The following is a 19,896-nucleotide window of genomic DNA, read 5'->3' as shown; positions in this document are numbered from 1 at the left end:
ATTTTACTGCCTAAATATTGCATCTTACTCAGTCATGAACTTGGAGTACCTTGAAGGAGCACAATACTCAATAGAAGATTTCTGCTACATTGTTATCCTTATTCAATTAAGAGAGAATAGTTTGGTAGTTTGTACCATAGCCAAAAACAGTGTAACCTCCATGATTACAACTTTAATTTAGTCCAGAGTTTGAAAATGGCTAACAAAACAGTAAAAAAAAATCACTGAAATTACTGCTCTGAACTATAGGTGGAGATGCTAAAGCTCTGATTGTATTTTAATTGAAAATGGTGCTTTACATAATACAGCATCACAAATTTTACATGAGCCTTTGAGGACGTCGCTAGTACTTGTGGTCAAATTCCATGAGTTGAACCAATTTATCTTCTTATATTGCTACAATTTTAAGTATGATGTTAACATTGTGCTAATAGAAACATAGAAAATAGGAGCAAGAGTAGGCCAATCGGCCCTTTGGGCCTGCTCCGCCATTCAAAATGACCATGGCGGATGGTCTAACTCAGTACCCTGTTCCCACTTTTTCCCCATATCTCTTGATCCCTTTAGCATTAAGAAATATATCTATCTCCTTCTTGAATACATCTAATTACTTGGCCTCCACTGCCTTCTGTGGTAGAGAATTCCACAGGTTCACCACCCTCTGAGTGAAGAAATTTCTCCTCATCTCGGTTCGAAATGGCATACCCCGTATCCTGAGACTGTGACCCCTGGTTCTGGACTCCCCAGCCATCGGGAACATCCTCCCTGCATCTAGTCTGTCTAGTCCTGTTAGAATTTTATATGTTTCGATGAGATCACCACTCATTCTTCTAAACTCAAGTGAATATAGGCCTAGTCGACCCAATCTCTCCTCATACGTCAGCCCTGCCATCCCAGGAATCAGTCTGGTAAACCTTCGTTGCACTCCCCCCATGGCAAGGACATCCTTCCTCAGATAAGGAGACCAAAACTGCACACAATACTCCAGATGTAGTCTCACCAAGGCCCTGTATAACTGCAGTAAGACATCCTTGCTCCTGTACTCAAATCCTCTTGCAATGAAGGCCAACATACCATTCGCCTTCCTAACTGCTTGCTGCACCTGAATGCTCGCTTTTAGCGACTGGTGTACAAGGACACCCAGGTCTCGTTGCACCTCCCCTTTTCCCAATCTATCACCATTCAGATAATAATCTGCCTTTCTGTTTTTACAACCAAAGTGGATAACCTCATATTTATCCATGTTATACTGCATCTGCCATGTTCTCGCCCAACTTGTCTAAATCACATTGGAGCTTCTTTGCATCCTCCTCACAGCTCACATTCCACCCCAGCTTTGTGTCATCTGCAAACTTTGAGATGTTACATCTAGTTCCCTCATTCAAATCATTGATTTTTTTTTATTCGTTCATGGGATGTGGGTGTCGCTGGCGAGGCCGGCATTTATTGCCCATCCCTAATTGCCCTTGAGAAGGTGGTGGTGAGCCGCCTTCTTGAACCGCTGCAGTCCGTGTGGTAAAGGTTTTCCCACAGTGCTGTTAGGAAGGGAGTTCCAGGATTTTGACCCAGTGACGATGAAGGAACGGCGATATATTTCCAAGTCGGGATGGTGTGTGACTTGGAGGGGAATATGCAGGTGGTGGTGTTCACATGTGCCTCCTGCTCTTGTTCTTCTAGGTGGTAGAGGTCGCGGGTTTGGGAGGTGCTGTCGAAGAAGCCTTGGCGAGTTGCTGCATTGCATCCTGTAGATGGTACACACTGCAGCCACAGTGCGCGGGTGGTGAAGGGAGTGAATGTTTAGGGTGGTGGATGGGGTTCCTATCAAGTGGGCTGCTTTGTCCTGGATGGTGTCGAGCTTCTTGAGTGTTGTTGGAGCTGCATTCATCCAGGCAAGTGGAGAGTATTCCATCACACTCCTGACTTGTGACTTGTAGATGGTGGAAAGGCTTTGGGGAGTCGGGAGGTGAGTCACTCGCCGCAGAATACCCAGCCTCTGACCTGCTCTTGTAGCTATTGTGAATAGCTGAGACCCAAGCACTGATCCCTGCGGTAACCCACTGGTCACTGCCTGCCACCCGGAAAAAGACCCATTTATCCCTACTCTCTGTTTCTTGTCTGTCAACCAATTCTCAATCCATGCCAGTATATTCCCCCCCAATCCCATGTCCTTTAATTTTGCACACTAACCTCTTGTGTGGGACCTTATCAAACGCCTTCTGAAAATCCAAATACACCACATCCACTGGTTCTCCCCTATCTATTCTACCAGTTACATCCTCAAAAAACTCCAGTAGATTTGTTAAGCATGATTTCCCTTTCATAAACCCATGCTGACTTTGTCCAATCCTGTTATTGCCCTCCAAGTGTTCTGTTATCGCATCTTTTATAATGGACTCTAGCATTTTCCCCACTACTGATGTTAGGCTAACTGGCCTGTAATTCCCTGTTTTTTCTCTCCCTTTTTTAAATAGTGGGGTTACATTTGCCACCCTCCAATCTGTAGGAACTGTTCCAGAGTCTATGGAATTTTGGAAGTTGATCACCAATGCATCCACTATTTCCAGGGCCACTTCCTGTAGTACTCTGGGATGATCAGGCCCTGGGGATTTGTCAGCCTTTAGCCCCATTAATTTCCCTAGCACTATTTTCTTACTAATACTGGTTTCCTTCAGTTCCTCCCTCTCACTAGACCCTTGGTTTCCTAACATTTCTGGTAGGTTATTTGTATCCTCCTTTGTGAAGACAGAACCAAAGTATGTGTTTAATTGTTCTGCCATTTCTTTGTTCCCCATTATAATTTCCCCATTTCTGACTGTAAGGGACCTACATTTGTCTTCACTAATCTTTTTCTCTTGACATTATATATGGAAAAGAATCCATGAGGTTGCTGGTCTGCATGGCTCAGTTTCTCACTACCTTAACTAGTTACGCCACTGTGTCTTAATGCACAGAGCATTCACAATAAGGTTGATGAAATAACAGCACAGATAGATATTAACGGTTATGATATAGTTGCGATTACGGAGACATGGCTGCGGGGTGACCAAGGATGGGAACTGAACATCCAGGGGTATTTATATTTACAGTCAGTTTTTATGTTCCCTGCTATTTTACTCTCATACTCTATTTTTCCCCTCTTAATCAATCTCTTTGACCTGCTTTGCTGAATTCTGAACTGCACCCAATCCTCATGCTTGCCGCTTTTTCTGGCAATTTTATATGTCTCCTCTTTGGACCTAATACTATCCCTAATTTATTTTGTAAGCCATGGTTGAGCCACCTTTCCTGTTTTATTTTTGCGCCAGACAGGAATGAATAATTGTTGTAATTCCTGCACACATTCTTTAAATATTGGCCATTGCCTATCCACCATCATCCCTTTTAGTAAAGTTCCCCAATCTATCATAGCCAACTCGCACCTCATACTTTCGTAATTTCCTTTATTTAGATTCAGGACCCTAGTTTCGGATTCAACTACTTCACTCTCCATCTGAATGAGGAATTCTATCATGTTATGGTCGCTCTTCCCTAAGGGACCCAACACAACAAGGTTGTTAATTAATCCTTTCTCATTGCACGATACCCAGTCTAGAATCGCCTGTTCTCTAGTTGGCTCCTCAACGTATTGGTCTAGAAAACCATCACGTACACACACCAGGAATTCCTCCCCCACAGTATTATTGCTAATTTGGTTTGACCAATCTATATGTAGATTAAAGTCATCCATGATTATAGTTGTACCCTTCTTGCATGAGTCTCTAATTTCCTGTTTAATGCCCTCCCCTACATCTCCACTACTTTTTGGGGGCCTATAGACAACCCCCACCAACTTTTTCTGCCCCTTGTTCTTAGCTCCACCCATACAGATTCCACATCGTGATTTTCCGAGCCAATATCCTTCCTCACTATTGCATTGATTTCCTCCTTTACTAACAACGCTACCCCACCTCCTTTCCCTTTTTCCCTGTCCTTCCTAAATATTGAATACCCCTGGATGTTCAGTTCCCATCCTTGGTCATCCTGCAGCCAAGTCTCCGGAATCGCAACTATGTCATAACCGTTAATATCTATCTGTGCTGTTAATTCATCAACCTTATTGTGAATGCTCCGCGTATTAAGACACAGTGGCTTAACTAGTTAAGGTAGTGAGAAACTGAGCCATGCAGACCAGCAACGTCATGGATTCTTTTCCATGCTGTGCTGGGTTAACCAATCTTAGCTGCAGTGCTACAATTGGCTGCAGAGGTTCTAGGTTCGGGAGGGAAAAATCACCCAACGTTCTTGCTCCTGATCACTGTATAATTACCCTTGTTGGAAGAACATGTCGTCAGCTAAGATGTTCCTGCTGCTACCCTGCAATTCAGTACCCTGTCGACAATCATCGTCTGTGCTCGCTTTTGAAGAATAGCTTGTTGAGGTACCAGAGGCCAACCTGGGCCCATGGTAGCATCTCCCAGCAGGCAGTCAATGCCTTCAGGAAAGGAGAAGGGAAACAAAGAACATTGACAAGAATTTGAAAAAAGAAGATGATGTACCTTTAAATTAAATTCACTGCAAGAAAGAGCTGCAGGCTTTCACTTGAAAAATCACTTTTAAGATCGCTTATGATCTTCCCACTGCTTTCATCTATACAGAATTTCCCACTAGAAAGATTGATATAAGAACAATTCATGAAATATGTCATTTCTGTGAGGTTTTGAACACAGCTATTGGGATACCAGCCAGGTAAAAATTAAATGTTGCACAATTAAATGTTGCAATGATAGTAAAATTTGACTAAGTGGCAATTTTGGAAATATATGCTGATGGTAGCATGTTTCAGAGAAACAGAGAGCAGTGAGTTTTATTTTTAGAAAGTACAATATTTTTTATCCCCTGGCTAGCTGGAAGGTGCCAGGGGATACAAAATAATTAAATATTGTGACCAGAGTGTACAGCAAGTGAGGAAGAATCGGCCTATGGCAGGGAGAAAAATCAAATCAGAGAGAAACATGGAAGGGAAGAATCAGAAATAATAATTGCAGAAATAGAAAAAAAAGTAAAATATAAACAAAGGAGCAAAAGAAAAATAGAATATAAGCAAATAATGCTTAGAAGTGAACTGGTCAGGCTGAGAGACTGAAAGCAAAGAAAGATAACAAGGAGACTTATGGAGAAATCCAGATTGAAAGAGGCACATGTTGTAATCAATATCAAAAATATAGTGCTTAACCTGAGATAAATATTTTTCCTGGATACACATGAGAACGTAAAATTAAAACAATTTCATTGCTTTTTTTGGTGATTTCATTCTAATGTATATTTGGAGAAAAAAAATTGTTGTACAGCAAAAGTTGTTGTTCAGACATCAAAATAAAAGCGCTGTCTGTATTTGCTTGTGAACTGCATCCAGAAATAGTTATTTTGAGTTATTTTGTACATGTTAGTAAAAAATGAGAACAACTTCTGAGTACACAAAATATTGCAGCATGCAATTGGTCTGGGCTGCAGAGGTCCCATCAAATTGGAACCTTTTGCTCATCTCTAAATCACTGTACTGTTAGTTTGTCAAAGGTGACTAACATGCACCTTGTGGATGAAAGGAGAATTTGGCATCTCAGTTTTGATGAGGTTCTTATCTGGCCACAACAGCTTCCTTAAACCTACAGCTTGATGCACTAGCTCTTATGATCTTTGCCCTAACCAATAAAGTGCAAGACTCAGAGATAGCAGTTGTCACTAAAAATAAACATAACCTTTGCTTCATTTTGTCAGGAGATTGACAGTAAACACTTGTCAAATGGAAGATGTTCACTGCAACTTTATTATTCGGTGTTAGATGAAAGATTTTAGAAGTAAGATAAAATATATTCATGATCAACCTGTGCCAGGATGCAGCTTCATAGCATAAAACAGATAAATAGCAGATATGATATTTATCAGTTTGGTGCACTGTAACCCAAGATGACAGTATTAGATTGAGTTATCTGTTATTTGAAGAAAATGTTGAGATACAAGAACTGACAGAACTTGATATAAAATGGAAAGATTCAATTATCTTTCAATGTCTGTTAGCAAATGAGATTCTGGACATTAGCATTATTCCCAAACAATGCTTCCTCAAACCTGTCTTACTTCATATGTAATGTAAGTTAAGATGTTTCCATTAGTATGATGCCCGTATTTCAAAAATCTATTAATGCGGTTTCAGTAAGAAAATGTCCTGCAGACACTGAGAATTATAGGAAGCAAGAGTGAACTTCAAAATAGCAATTGTATCCAAAAGATGTTAAATATTTTGTTTCTGCTTCCACAATATGTCAGTTTCCTAATTTAACTTCTTTCCCCATCCTGGATTAGGATAAAGGATGGATGCCCTTAGCCATTAACATCTCCACATAAGCTGTCAATGCCACAACATGACTGACCAGCAGGAAGTACTGTTTTGTGCGATTGGCTCAATTTTTCTTATCTTGTTTCTTTCTCCCTCCTATTTCTCTCTCTCTCTCTGTCTGTCTGTCTCTTTTTCCTGGGGGAAAAAAAATCAGTATAGGTACCTAGTTTGCCAGCTGGTCACCTGACCAAAAACTGAGATCTAATTCAAGTTAAATGGTTTATTATATGTTGTTATTATCCACCACCATATTGTAAATTTACATATTTTAGTTCAGTAGATCTCGTTACATTATGCACCATTCCCTGACTGAGACAGTAAGGCTGTGCAACTCACTTCTGAACTATTCATTAGCAGGCATGGTTGAGTGACATAGGTTGATTCTCTCCTGTATTATCCCATCTTCCAATTCAGACTGAAATTTATAGTGGGTGGGGTGGGAGGGGGGGAGATGGCGGGGATTCATTCCTTGTCCTGATATATCCTGCTGGGTTTTCCATTTCTGCGCCCATGATTTTCCGCCTTTGCTCTTTAATCGGGGAAAAATTGTGTGCTGGCAAGCGTAGAAGCAGAAAATCAGGCTATCGCATCATTCCACTAATGTGCTGTACCACCAATGTTGTATTGCAACATTTTCATAATTGTTGGTGTGGAACATTCTAACATATCATAGACTCATACAGCACAGAAGGAGGCTATTCAACCCATCGTACCTGTTCCGGCTCTTGGAAACTATCCAATTAGTCCTGCTCCCCTGCTCTCTTTCCCCTTGGCCCTGCAAACTTTTCCTTTTTAAGTATATATTCACTTCCCTTTTGAACTGTACTTTCATTTTTTAAAAGAGAAATGCCTGTCTTTCCTCTTGCAGCTTGATCTTTTTAATTTTTCATAACTACTGTTGTGACCAGAATTATTTTGCAACAATTTATAGGTATATTAGCAATTAGAAACAGCATGTGAGATATATGCATATAATCAGAAATGTTATTCATCCAATTATTTCAAAGACTTCTTCAAAAAAAAATTTTCTTTTTGTAATTTCCTAATGTACAATTTATTTTTTATTTTTGTTTTTGGGATGTGGGCAACATTTGCAAGGCAGCATTTGTTACCTATCCTTAGTGGACCCGTGAGCAATCAAAGTCAAACAAATGCGATGGGACTAGAGTAACGTGTAGGTTAAGCCAGATAAGGGTGGCCGGTTCCCTTCCCTGAGCCAGTGGGTTTTAATAACAATTGGCAGCATTCATGATTATTTTTTCTTCTATTATGCCAGCCCAAAAATTAATGCATTCAGTTTCACAACTTGCCAATGTGGGATTTGAACTCCTGACCTCTGGGTTGCTGGAACAGTACTATATACTACTCTACCTCAATCTGGGAACATGTCAAACCATACGCATCATACAGTTAATAATCTAGTGCATTTAAGAGAACCATATTTGTGGTAAATAACTCTTTACCTGTCCTTTTAAGGAAAGTTTGATGTATAATCCACAGAGAGATTCGATATTCTGAAACAGATTGCAACATGGACCTACTTCCACTGATTAGCCATGGAAATGTAAAAGAACAGAAAAAAATCTTTTACATCAGGGTCAGGATATTTTTTGCATCCACACATATACTCCCTTTGTTTTCATTTACATTTCTTATCTCTCTTCTCCACATTAACCAACCAATAAAAGAAAATTTAAAAAGTATCTAAATTATTAACTTACTGTAAACATTGATATAAAAGGGGCTATAAAAATATAATCATCCAAGATGTAGTTTTGAGATAATCAAAGGACCTGTTGCACTGGTCTTTGTTTGCCAAGCTATATCTAATTAAATAATGTTTGAGCAAATGATTACATTAATTTCTTATATATACTCTGAAAACAATAAGTTGCATTTTAACTTTGTTCATTATAATTATAGCTGTAGAGTCCTTCAAATTAGTGATGGTTTATTATAGTAATGTTGTTTAAATCTGCAACGTAAAGCAGGCATACATTTATTTTTGCAGAATTATCTAATGGAAATTGTATGTTAAATTGATTAAAATTTAATTAACTTATGGAAGTCCTGCACTGTGCTGTATAATGGGCATGCAGGATTCTGGGAGAAAAAACATCTTTCATTGGCTCTTCTAACCTTCAGAATATCAGTATTAAATATTTGTGGGCAGTATAATCATTATATCTTATTCCAAATTTGGTTGTTGTCCCTTCAACTCTCCAATACAGGTTTAACCTAATGTGGACTGATAGCCATAATGTGGAAAAACTACATTTTTCTACATTATTTGGCATTAAATCAGTCTCAATCTGCAAGGTCAGTGGAATGCATTGAAAGTAGTAAAATTTTCACTGGTGCGGTAGGGAGTGCTCTTCTAAGTTTGAGCGTTAAGCTACATTGTTAAGATGGAAGTAAGAGGGCTTCACCATGAATCAAACTTGTGGAAAACTTCACTTCAGAAAATGCTCATACTGACACAGCGTAAAAATAAATGAAAAAGGTCTCCTCCTTCAGCACCAGCCTTCCTCAATTTGATGAGTGCAAAATCCTACCCCCCACCGCCCCAACAGAAAAAAAAATAGAATTAGTTGGGACAAGCAGTAAGGGCGTAAGAACTGTTCAGAGTATTCAGATGCCGTAATTGGTTGTTACTATATCAGACTGGGTTTTAATATCATTGTTGTGGCTGTAGTGGATAAATATCTTACAGTTTAAAAGACTAATGATACTTCCTTTATCTCTCACTCTCCAGGTAGTTTTGGAAATACTGAGCTTATTATTCATCTATTTTTTGCCAATTAATTAATCCTCAATTTCTCTGCTAAGAAAAATTGCATCTTATCTGCATTTTGTTCTTTGAGTGAATATTTGCTGTAAGGGTTTCTCTCATTTCCTACTGCAAAAAGCAACATGATTGCACTGCATTACCTATTTGGACTGCCAGGTTACCATGTTTTGGATCTTGTATTGATAACAACTGAGACTTCAGTACATTGATCTGATTCTGCTCATGTTTGATTTGGGTTACATTCTCTGTGGTTTCACACATTTAATTATTTTGCTACATTCCTTCCTTAGTAGCAGTTTTAAGCTACTGCTACCATTCAGACCAATGTATTTTTGCTTTTACTGAGCCCACCCTTTAATTTTCATCAACAGTCCCAATGTGCTCAATATACAGCGGATAGAAGAGAAGAAGAGAAGATGTGTGACCATCTCATTAGTGCTGCGAAGCATCGAGATCATGTTACAGCCAATCAGCTAAAACAGAAGATTCTCAACATCCTTACAAACAAGCATGGTGCATGGGGTACCATCTCTCAGAGGTAGGTTTTCATTACTTGTGGAAAGCTCTTAAGTTTTTAAATCACTATGCTGTATTATATTAGAATTGTGTAAATGTAGTGCAGCTGGGGTTATACTGGACCTGCTGCAAAACTGAAGTGTTATGAGAGTGCCTAATGACGTGGTCTCACAGATCTTGGTTTCAGTGTGCTTAGGGGTCAGTTTGGCACTAGACTCTTGTATTGAGCATTTAAAAAATTGTATTCCTTTGCTTAATAGCCAAATAAGGCAGATTTGGTGTCCTGTCAAAAGCAGTTGAAGCCTAATAACACTGGGCTTTATTAGCCAACTTAGTCCATAGCAAATTTGTTCCAATAAATGCTCACTGTTCAGCTATTAGATCACAGATTTTCCCAAGTTGTCAAGAACACATAGATTCTTTAAGCTTTAGGGCAGTGTGGTGGTATGGCACATTGGTATACTGTACCAGAGTACTAGAATGTGAATAGAATCCTTGTGATTTGCTAACCTGCTGAGTTCCTAATCTTGACCAGGCTGTGAGTGATGTCAAGTAGAGGCAGACTGCTTCTCCACATGGGGGAAATTAAAGACTGAATTAACTCACTCTATGTCTGTAAATTTTCTAGTGGCTGGTTATAGTGTGACATTAACAGAAGGCTAGTAGCAATTCACCTACTTGCCCCTCTTGAAATGGTGCATACAGTGGAAGGAATTAAAGAGAGGTGATGAATAATGTTAAAATATTTCTGTATGAATAAAGAAATGCCACATTTTATAATAAATAAAGTGCCTCAATTAGGTGAAAAGTGATAAGTAGTTTATATTTCTAACCCAATTAAATTTATGGATCCCAAATATATATGAAAAAAGAATCTCATCTAGTATTACATGTACTGCAGCATAGCTTCTATTGCCTAAGTCATGTTGCAGCTAGGCCTTTTGAAGAGAACAGCTTGCATTTCTATAGTGTTCCTCACTCGCAAGTATTCATCACAAAATACTTTACTTTACGCAAGAAAAAATACAGTGGACAGCAGGGAAAGTAAAACAGAGAGGGTTGGGACGGGGATGTCTAAAGCCACAATCAAATAGAAGGGTTTCAAGGAGATTTGTGAAAACATTGGGGGAGGTACCAAAGTGGAAGGAACTTAGGGAGGGAGTTCCAGAAGACAGGTGCATATTGGCTGAATTAGCAGCCACCAGTGGCAGAGCAGAGGGAGCAAGGGACAAGAATTAGCCCATTGTTAGAGGATTAGAGGGTAAATGTGGGGACATGAGACTGGAGGAGATCACTACCGTGGTGCTAAGGATCTCAAGGGATTTGAAAGTATGGATAACAATTTGTCTATATACTAGGGCATGGTAACTCAGTGATGGTTAAAGGGGATGAGGGCTAGCCTGGCCAGTCATGATTAGTAAAATGGAGAGTTGCGTCGGGGGGAGGCACACAGAGTGGCAAGCAGCAGGCCACAGCACTTTTGTGGGGCCAGAAAGAACATTCTTGTGGAGTGGCCTCCATTGGCCCCTTTAAGCACCACTGGTTAGGCCATTCCCTGCCTGGTACAAATGAGCAGAGCATGCACAGCACATGCTCCATCTATTTGTATCTGAAAATTTCAAATGGGGCCCTACAATTAGCATAGATTTGCATATGGAAGCAGCCTGTTTCCTGTTTCAGGCGGGCATGCTGTGTATGCTTTTACAGACCTGCCTGGAAACTGCAACCAAGGGGTGGCCGAGGTGCCCGCCCTTGATTTTCAACCGCTGGACGCCCATTTTTATGGTGAGAAACAGACGGCCAACAGTTGAAGACTGCCCCGCCTGTCACATTCAGGAAGCTGAAGGGCTCTTGGAACACACAATACTGAGGATGGGAAATGGGTGACCATCCATTGGGTTTGGAAGAGTAAACGGGAGGTAGTGCAGGAATCTCCTGAGAGTGCTGAATTGACAACAAGTATTCAGTACTGAATCTCTGTGACAATGACAAGTTGGAGATGGATAACCACAAACAAAACAATTGTACTGTGGAGCAAGTGGCTGCCAAAGAGGGAGAACTGATTTTCAGAAACAAAGTAGTAATAAAGGATTCTTCAGTCAAGGAAATAGATAGGAACTTTTGCAGTCTCCAGCAAGAGTCCCAAATGGTATATTGCCTCTCAGGTGCCAGGATATCATGGAGTTGGTACAGTCAGAAGCTGTGGTTCATGTTGCAACCAATGGCATAAGAAAAAATAGAATTGGGCCCTGCAAAGGGATGACATTCAGCTTTTCACCACCTCTCTCAACTTCTCAACTGCCTTTGTGCTGTCAAACTGCTTGTCTGACATTAATCTTGGATGAATAACTTCCTCCAGCTCAACATTGTAAAGACCAGAGCCCTGCCACAAACATCTCTCCATTACTACTGATTGCATCCTCCTTCCCAACCACTGTCTCAGAGCAAATAGAGCATTTGCAGCCTCAGAGTCGTGTTCGACCCTGAGCTGAGTTTCAAATCTAATATCCTCTCCATTACAATGACTGCTTCCTTCCACTTGTGCAACATTACCCTCCTCTGCTCCTACCCTGAATCCCTTAATTGCTAAAATTTTATGCATTTCTTCATCACCTCCAAATTCGACTACTCCAATGCTTTCATCCCAGGCCTTCATAATCTCCAACTTGTTCAAAGCTCTGCTGCACATATCCTGTCCCACAATAAGTCCCACTCATCCATCACACCTGTCCTTGCTCACCTACATTGGCTTCTTGTCCTCCACTGCATTAATTTTAAAATCCACATCCTAGTCATAAAATCCCTCCACATCCTTGCTTACCTGCAATCTCCTACAGTCTTATATAACCCTCCCCCATCTCTGAATACTCTGTTCCTATGATTTGGACCTTTTGTGCATCCCTCTCTTCCTTCACCCCACCAATAAAGGTAGAGTTTTCAGTCGTCTGAGTACTACTCCCTGAAAGTACCTCCCTAAAAGTCCCCACACATCTCTTCTGCTCTAAGAACCTGCTCAATACCCATCTCTTTGACCAAGATTTCAGTCACCCCTCCTAACCTTTCTTTTCTTGGCTTGGTGTCCATTTTCCTTATATCTATCTGTGAAACACTTAGGGATATTTTTTATAGCATTTTAAGCATATATCCTCTCACAACATAAGTGCTTTTCGCACTATTTATAGAATGCTAGCCTTCCCCTGCTCTTTCTAAATTTAATGGATATATTGGATTTAACCAAACATCCAAGGTACCACCATGTTTATCCTACTTGAACAGTACCCTTTATTTTAATGGTCTCAACAGTGGCAGTTTATGTATGATAGTTCTGAAAAATATATCTAACAATAATATTGTTCTGGCATCTTGAGATGTCTTGTGTATCTTTCTCAACAAGTTCATCTTTACAAAACCCTTGCTTTCCATTATTAGTGGAAGTAACTTCAAAACACCACTCAACCCCACCCCTACCTCAGCCCATTTGCTGCTGAAACCCTCATCCATGTTTTTGTCACCTCCAGACTCACCTATTCCAATGGTCTCCTGGCCAGCCTACCATTTGCCACCCTCCTCTTCACCCTAAACTTCATCTCATCCAAAGCAAGTCCGACTTACCTATCATCTTTGCTGACCTACATTGGCTCCTGGTCCCCCAATGCCTTAAATTTAAAATTCTCATCCATGCATTTAAATCCCAACATGGCCTTGCCCCTCCTTATCTCCGTAAACTCCTCCCGATCTACAACATCTCCCAACCCCAAACTCTTCATTCCTCTGACTCTGAACTCCTGTGCATTCCCTCCCCCTTAACCCCACAATTGGCAGCAGTATATTCAGCCACCGAGGTTCAATGTTCCCTTTCTAAACCCCTATGACTCTCCAGCTCCCTCTTCTCCTTTAGGTCCCCCTTAAAACCCACCTCTTTTGACCAAGCTTGTGGTCACCCTTTCTAATATCTCCTCCTTTTGTTTGGCATCCATTTTTCTTTGATTACACCTCCATGAAGCACGTTGTGATGTTTCTCTATATTAGAGACGGTGTGTATGTGTGTGTATATATATATATATATATATATATATAATATATCCAGACGCACTGCAATGTGGTTGATTCTTAATTGCCTTCTGAAATGGCCTAGCAAGCCACTCAGTTGTAAAATCTCGCTAAAAAAACTTATAATAAGAATAAAACCAGACGGACCACCCGGCATCGGACCACTAGGCACCAGGCACGACATTTTACAACTAGTGGCTTGCTAGGCCATTTCAGAGGGCAATTAAGAATCAACCACATTGCTGTGGGTTATATACACACCGTCTTTAATATAGAGAAACATCACAAAGTGCTTCATGGAGGTGTAATCAAAGAAATATGGATGCCAAACAAAGGCAAACCAAGCCCAGTCGACCCTGCAAAGTCCTCCTCACTAACATCTAGGGACTTGTGCCAAAATTAGGAGAGCTGTCCCACAGACTAGTCAAGCAACAACCTGACATAACCATACTCACAGAATCATACCTTTCACCCAATGTCCCAGACTCTTCCATCACCATCCCTGGGTATGTCCTGTCCCACCGGCAAGACAGACCGACCAGAGGTGGCGGTACAGTGATATACAGTCAGGAGGGAGTGGCCCTGGGAGTCCTCAACATTGACTCTGGACCCCATGAAATCTCATGGCATCAGGTCACAATGGGCAAGGAAACCTCCTGCTGATTACCACCAATCGCCCTCCCTCAGCTGATGAATCAGTCCCCCTCCATGTTGAAAACCAGTTGGAGGAAGCACTGAGGGTAGCAAGGGCACAGAATGTGCTCAGGGTGGGGGACTTCAATGTTCATCACCAAGAGTGGCTCGGTAGCACCACTACCGACCGAGCTGGCCGAGTCCTGAAGGACGTGACTGCCAGACTGGGGAACCAACACGAGGGAAAAACTTACTTGACCTTGTCCTCACCAATCTACCTGTCGTAAATGCATCTGTCCATGACAGTATTGGTAGGACTGACCACCGCACAGTCCTCGTGGAGACGAAGTCCTGTCTTCGCACAGAGGAGACCATCCAACGTGTTGTGTGGCACTATCACCATGCTAAATGGGATAGATTCAGAACAGATGTAGCAGCTCAAAATTGGGCATCCATGAGGCGCTGTGGGCCATCAGCGGCAGCAGCATTGTATTCCAGCACAATCTGTAACCTCATGGCCCGGCATATTCCTCACTCTACCATTACTAACAAGCCAGGGGATCAACACTAGTTCAATGAGGAGTGTAGAAGAGCAAGCCAGGAGCAGCACCGGGTGTACCGAAAAATGAGGTGCCAACCTGGTGAAGCTGCAACTCAGGACGACATGCTATAGACAGAGCTAAGCGATTCCACAACCAACGGATCAGATCAAAGCTCTGCAGTCCTGCCACATTACAGCCTTGGTCCAAACATGGACAAAAGAGCTGAATTCCAGAGGTGAGGTGAGAGTGACTGCCCTTGACATCAAGGCAGCATTTGACCGAGTGTGGCACCACGGAGCCCTAGTAAAATTGAAGTCAATGGGAATCGGGGAAAACCCTCCAGTGGCTGGAGTTATACCTAGCACAAAGGAAGATGGTAGTGGTTGTTGGAGGCCAATCATCTCAGCCCCAGAGCATTGCTGCAGGAGTTCCTCAGGGCAGTGTCCTATGCCTAACCGTCTTCAGCTGCTTCATCAATGAGGAGAAACTTCTTCACTCAGAGGGTAGTAGGTCTGTGGAATTTGCTGCCCCAGGAAGCTGTGGAAGCTACATCATTAAATAAATTTAAAACAGAAATAGACAGTTTCCTAGAAGTAAAGGGAATTAGGGGTTACGGGGAGCGGGCAGGAAATTGGACATGAATTTAGATTTGGGGTTAGGATCAGATCAGCCATGATCTTATTGAATGGCGGAGCAGGCTCGAGGGGCCGATTGGCCTACTCCTGCTCCTATTTCTTATGATCTTATGACCTTCTCTCCATCATAAGGTCAGAAATGGGGATGTTCGCTGATGATTGCACAGTGTTCAGTTCCATTTGCAACCCCTCAGATAATGAAGCAGTCCGAGCCTGCATGCAGCAAGACCTGGACAACATCCAGGCTTGGGCTCATAAGTGGCAAGTAACATTCGCGCCAGAAAAGTGCCAGGCAATGACCATCTCCAACAAGAGAGAGTCTAACCACCTCCCCTTGACATTCAACGGCATTACTATCACCGAATCCCCCACCATCAACATCCTGGGGGTCACCATTGACCAGAAATTTAACTGGACCAGCCATATAAATACTGTGGCTACATGAGCAGGTCAGAGGCTGGGTATTCTGCGACGAGTGACTCACCTCCTGACTCCCCAAAGCCTTTCCACCATCTACAAGGCACAAGTCAGGAGTGTGATGGAATACTCTCCACTTGCCTGGATGAATGCAGCTCCAACAACACTCAAGAAACTCGACACCATCCAGGACAAAGCAGCCCGCTTGATTGGCACCCCATCCACCACCCTAAACTTTCACTCCCTTCACCACCTGCACACAGTGGCTGCAGTGTGTACCATCCACAGGATGCACTGCAGCAACTCGCCAAGGCTTCTTCGACAGCACCTCCCAAACCCGCGACCTCTACCACCTAGAAGGACAAGGGCAGCAGGCGCATGGGAACAACACCACCTGCACGTTCCCCTCCAAGTCACACACCATCCCGACTTGGAAATATATCGCCGTTCCTTCATTGTCGCTGGGTCAAAATCCTGGAACTCCCTTCCTAACAGCACTGTGGGAGAACCATCACCACACGGACTGCAGCGGTTCAAGAAGGCGGCTCACCACCACCTTCTCGAGGGCAACTAGGGATGGGCAATAAATGCCGGCCTTGCCAGCGACGCCCACATCCCGTGAACGAATTAAAAAAAAAAAAATTAGGGATGGGCAATAAATGCCGGCCTCGCCAGCAACGCCCACATCCTATGAACGAATAAAAAAGTATATATATATTTATGCTGAATTGAGGAGTTATAGTGATATGAATAATTTCATGTTTCCTGAGCCTTTTGTTTAAAAATGTTGGAAATAATGCAATGCGATAAATGTTGTACAATTACAAAGCCATATCTAATATATTAAAAATCGTCATTGGTTTTAAGATTCCAACGGTACTGCACCGGTGTTGCCAACATAACAAATTGAAAACAATGGGGCGCCATCTAATATCTAGCACCCATACAGTATCCTGATTAATTCTCAAGTATTCATCCTTCAAAATAAGCAACGACTCCGGCAGCAGAGGAAACATTAGTAGGTAGTAGTACCGTAAATCAGCTGTAGCTATCATAATTCTCATGCCTGCTCATGAAGAACAATGCAAAACAAAAAAACGGAATGGAAAGTATGTGAGCAAATCCTATGAGGCCAGTTGCATGTAGAGGTAATAATTTCTCTTGGTGGACCAAATACAAGTTTGAAGCGAACGGAACCCTGCCAAAAAACACTAAAAAGCATTGACTGAAATGTTTCCTATAAAAAGAAACCCCTGATGTTGATGGAATACCTGATAGCACCAAAATACCTGGAGGAGAAACAGTGCAAATGAACTCAACTAACAACATCCTGAAAGCTGTTCAGTTCAGTCAGTAAGTGGTTGTTCTCCAGTCCTCAGCAAGTTTCAAGTCCCCTTCACAACTCTCACTCCTGCTGAGCAAGTTTCCTGTCCTTTTTCTACCCTCTACCACCATCTCCACACCTTCCCATGAATTGAAGGAAAAAATTCATGATGGATGATGACTGCAAGGCAGCAATGCGAAGTATGCCCTGAAACTCCGAAGGAACAGTATTTGAGTGAAACGGACAGCAACAGAAAATGAGAAGCAAAACAAAAAGCTTCCCCCATCTGAGCAAGTTTCTGCCTCCCTTACTGTCCTCCTACTGAGCAAGTTTTCCCTCTCCCACTGCAATTCCCCCTCACACATACCCCACTCCTGTTTCATTTCCACTTTTGCAGGGGTTCCTCCCCACTGACCATTAATTCTCCTCCTCCATTGACTGGCTTTCCCATGTTTCAACCCCTTACCCCTGCTGATCTGAGTTCCCTGCCCTCAATATTCTCATTCTCCCTCCCCCTCCCAGCTGGATAAATCTTCCAGTTGCTGGAACCCCTGCACCCCTCATACGGTTCTTGAAGCTCGCTCCATAAGCACCTTGTAGTCCCTCACACGCACAAAGGAACTATTCAATATAGAGTTCCCCCGGCAATAGTGCACTAAGTCCTGCAACTGCATCTGTTTCCATTGAGTTTATACTCTGTGGCCCCAATAGCTGTTTTGGAAAAGCCCATCCCCCCCCACTAGCTGAGATGATATTCCTGCAGCAACCCACCACCCCCCCACAATCCCAATATGATTTTCTGACCTTGCACCCCTCTCCCCACCCCTGTCTCTTCCTCTCACTATTTTCTCCCTCCCCTCCCCTCCCCTCCTGTCCTCTCCTTATCCCCTTCGCCACTCACCTGCCCTTCGCCACTCAATTCCACGATCCCCTTCCCTTCTCTATTCTCTACTGCAACTTCCTTTTCCCATTTCCCTCTCCTGATCCACCTCCTATTTGCCTCCTCTTTCTCTGCCTTCCCTTTCTCCACCTTGGTTCAAGTATCTCCACCCTCTAACCCCGCTTGAATTGAAAAATTCAAACCGATCTTGACTACCATGGGAGAAAGACTACTACTACTCTGTTGAAAATATGGTGACAATCAGTTTTGTTTTAGACATACACATAATTTTAGTTTTAGTCCTATCTCTGGAACTTCTGTTTCAGTCTTATTTTATATTTATGTTTCAGAAGAAATTTAGTTTTAGTTTCATTCTGGACTTTTGTTCCCAAATTTTATTAATATTTTAGTTTTAGTATCGGAAAAAATTATAATCAAAGGATAGTTTTTATTTCTGTATTTTCATTCTAATCGTCTTGGGGCTTTTACAAAATTCATGTTTCAAAAGTATTTTAATTGTTGCACTTTTTGCACAAATGACAAGATCACAACAAATATTAAGAAATAATGAATTGATGCATGAATGACAAGAGTGTATTTGTCTGTTTCAGTTTCCAACTGTTCCAAAAGTTGTTTACTACTGATCACTGTTGATCCAGTCCTGAAAGTCATTTTCATTTTAATTTGGATTTAGTCTCATCTCTTCAATCTCAAATTTTAGTTTTATTTTCATTTGAAATCTAGTTATACTGTCATTTTAGTCAATAACCATTTTCCTTTTCATTTAGTCAACAAGAACAGCGCTGGTAATGATCAATTTCATCAAAACAATTAAGTCAATCATGAGCTACCTGATATACTTCGGGACACAAATGCATGTGACATAAGAATTAAAACTTGATTGGCTTAAAGGGTTTAATGTAGTAGCCAATACAGAGACTTGGCTACAACCTGAGCATGATTGGGAGCAATTTTCCAGGTTATAAGTTCTTTAGAAAGGACAGGAAAATCGGGAAAGGAGGGAGAGTAACAATATTGATAGAAGTCACAATTACCGGAGTAGAAAGAAGGGATTTCAGTCAGGGAGATCAGGCAGTGGAAACACTACTTGTAGAGTTAAAGAACTGCAAAGGATGCAAGACTCTGGTAGGAGTTTTCTGCAAACCTCCAGAATGTAGTGATGTAGTATAGGGAATGTATAAATACGGAGATCAGGGAAGCATGTACCAAAATAATGAAAGAAAGAAAGACTTGCTTTTATATAGCGCTTTTCACGAACTCAGGATGTCCAAAAACACTTAATGTGGTTATAATCGGAGATTTTAACTTTCATATAGACTGGGAGAAACAGAATAGCTCAAGTAGTAAAGGCAATAAATTTCTAGAATGTATTCAGGATAGTTCTCTAGAACAATATGTTTTAGAACCGACAAAGGAACAGGCTATACTGGATTTAGTAATGAATAACGAACCAGAATTAGATAACAGTCTGATGGTAAGGAAGCATCTTGCCAATAGTGACCATAGTACGATTGAATTTGGTATTAGGTTTGAGAGAGAAGGGAAAGTCACAAACCAAGGTTTTAAATTTAAGGAAAACTTCAAAGGGATGAGAAATGAATTAACTGCAGTAAATTGGGCTGAACTGTAACCTACAGACAAACAGTGGGAAATATTTAAAGAAGCACTTGGTGCAATATAAAACCAGTACATACCCATAAAAGACAAAGACTCC

General features: G+C 41.6%; 1 protein-coding gene across 6 annotated transcripts in view; it reads left to right on the top strand.

Annotated features, from left to right (window-relative positions):
- nbeaa (neurobeachin a) overlaps positions 1 to 19,896 on the top strand; it is a 637,170-nt gene that overhangs the window by 348,950 nt on the left and 268,324 nt on the right. For all 6 annotated transcript variants that reach the window (XM_067985944.1, XM_067985943.1, XM_067985942.1 and 3 more), the window contains one exon: positions 9,536 to 9,702. In XM_067985944.1, coding sequence (XP_067842045.1) covers positions 9,536 to 9,702 — 167 coding nt within the window. The remainder of the gene's footprint in view (positions 1 to 9,535; positions 9,703 to 19,896) is intronic.

Source organism: Heptranchias perlo, chromosome 6, assembly GCF_035084215.1.
Source record: "Heptranchias perlo isolate sHepPer1 chromosome 6, sHepPer1.hap1, whole genome shotgun sequence".
Lineage (NCBI taxonomy): Eukaryota > Metazoa > Chordata > Chondrichthyes > Hexanchiformes > Hexanchidae > Heptranchias > Heptranchias perlo.
Note: the sequence above shows the minus strand (reverse complement) of the source record. Positions and strands in the feature narration are given on the sequence as shown.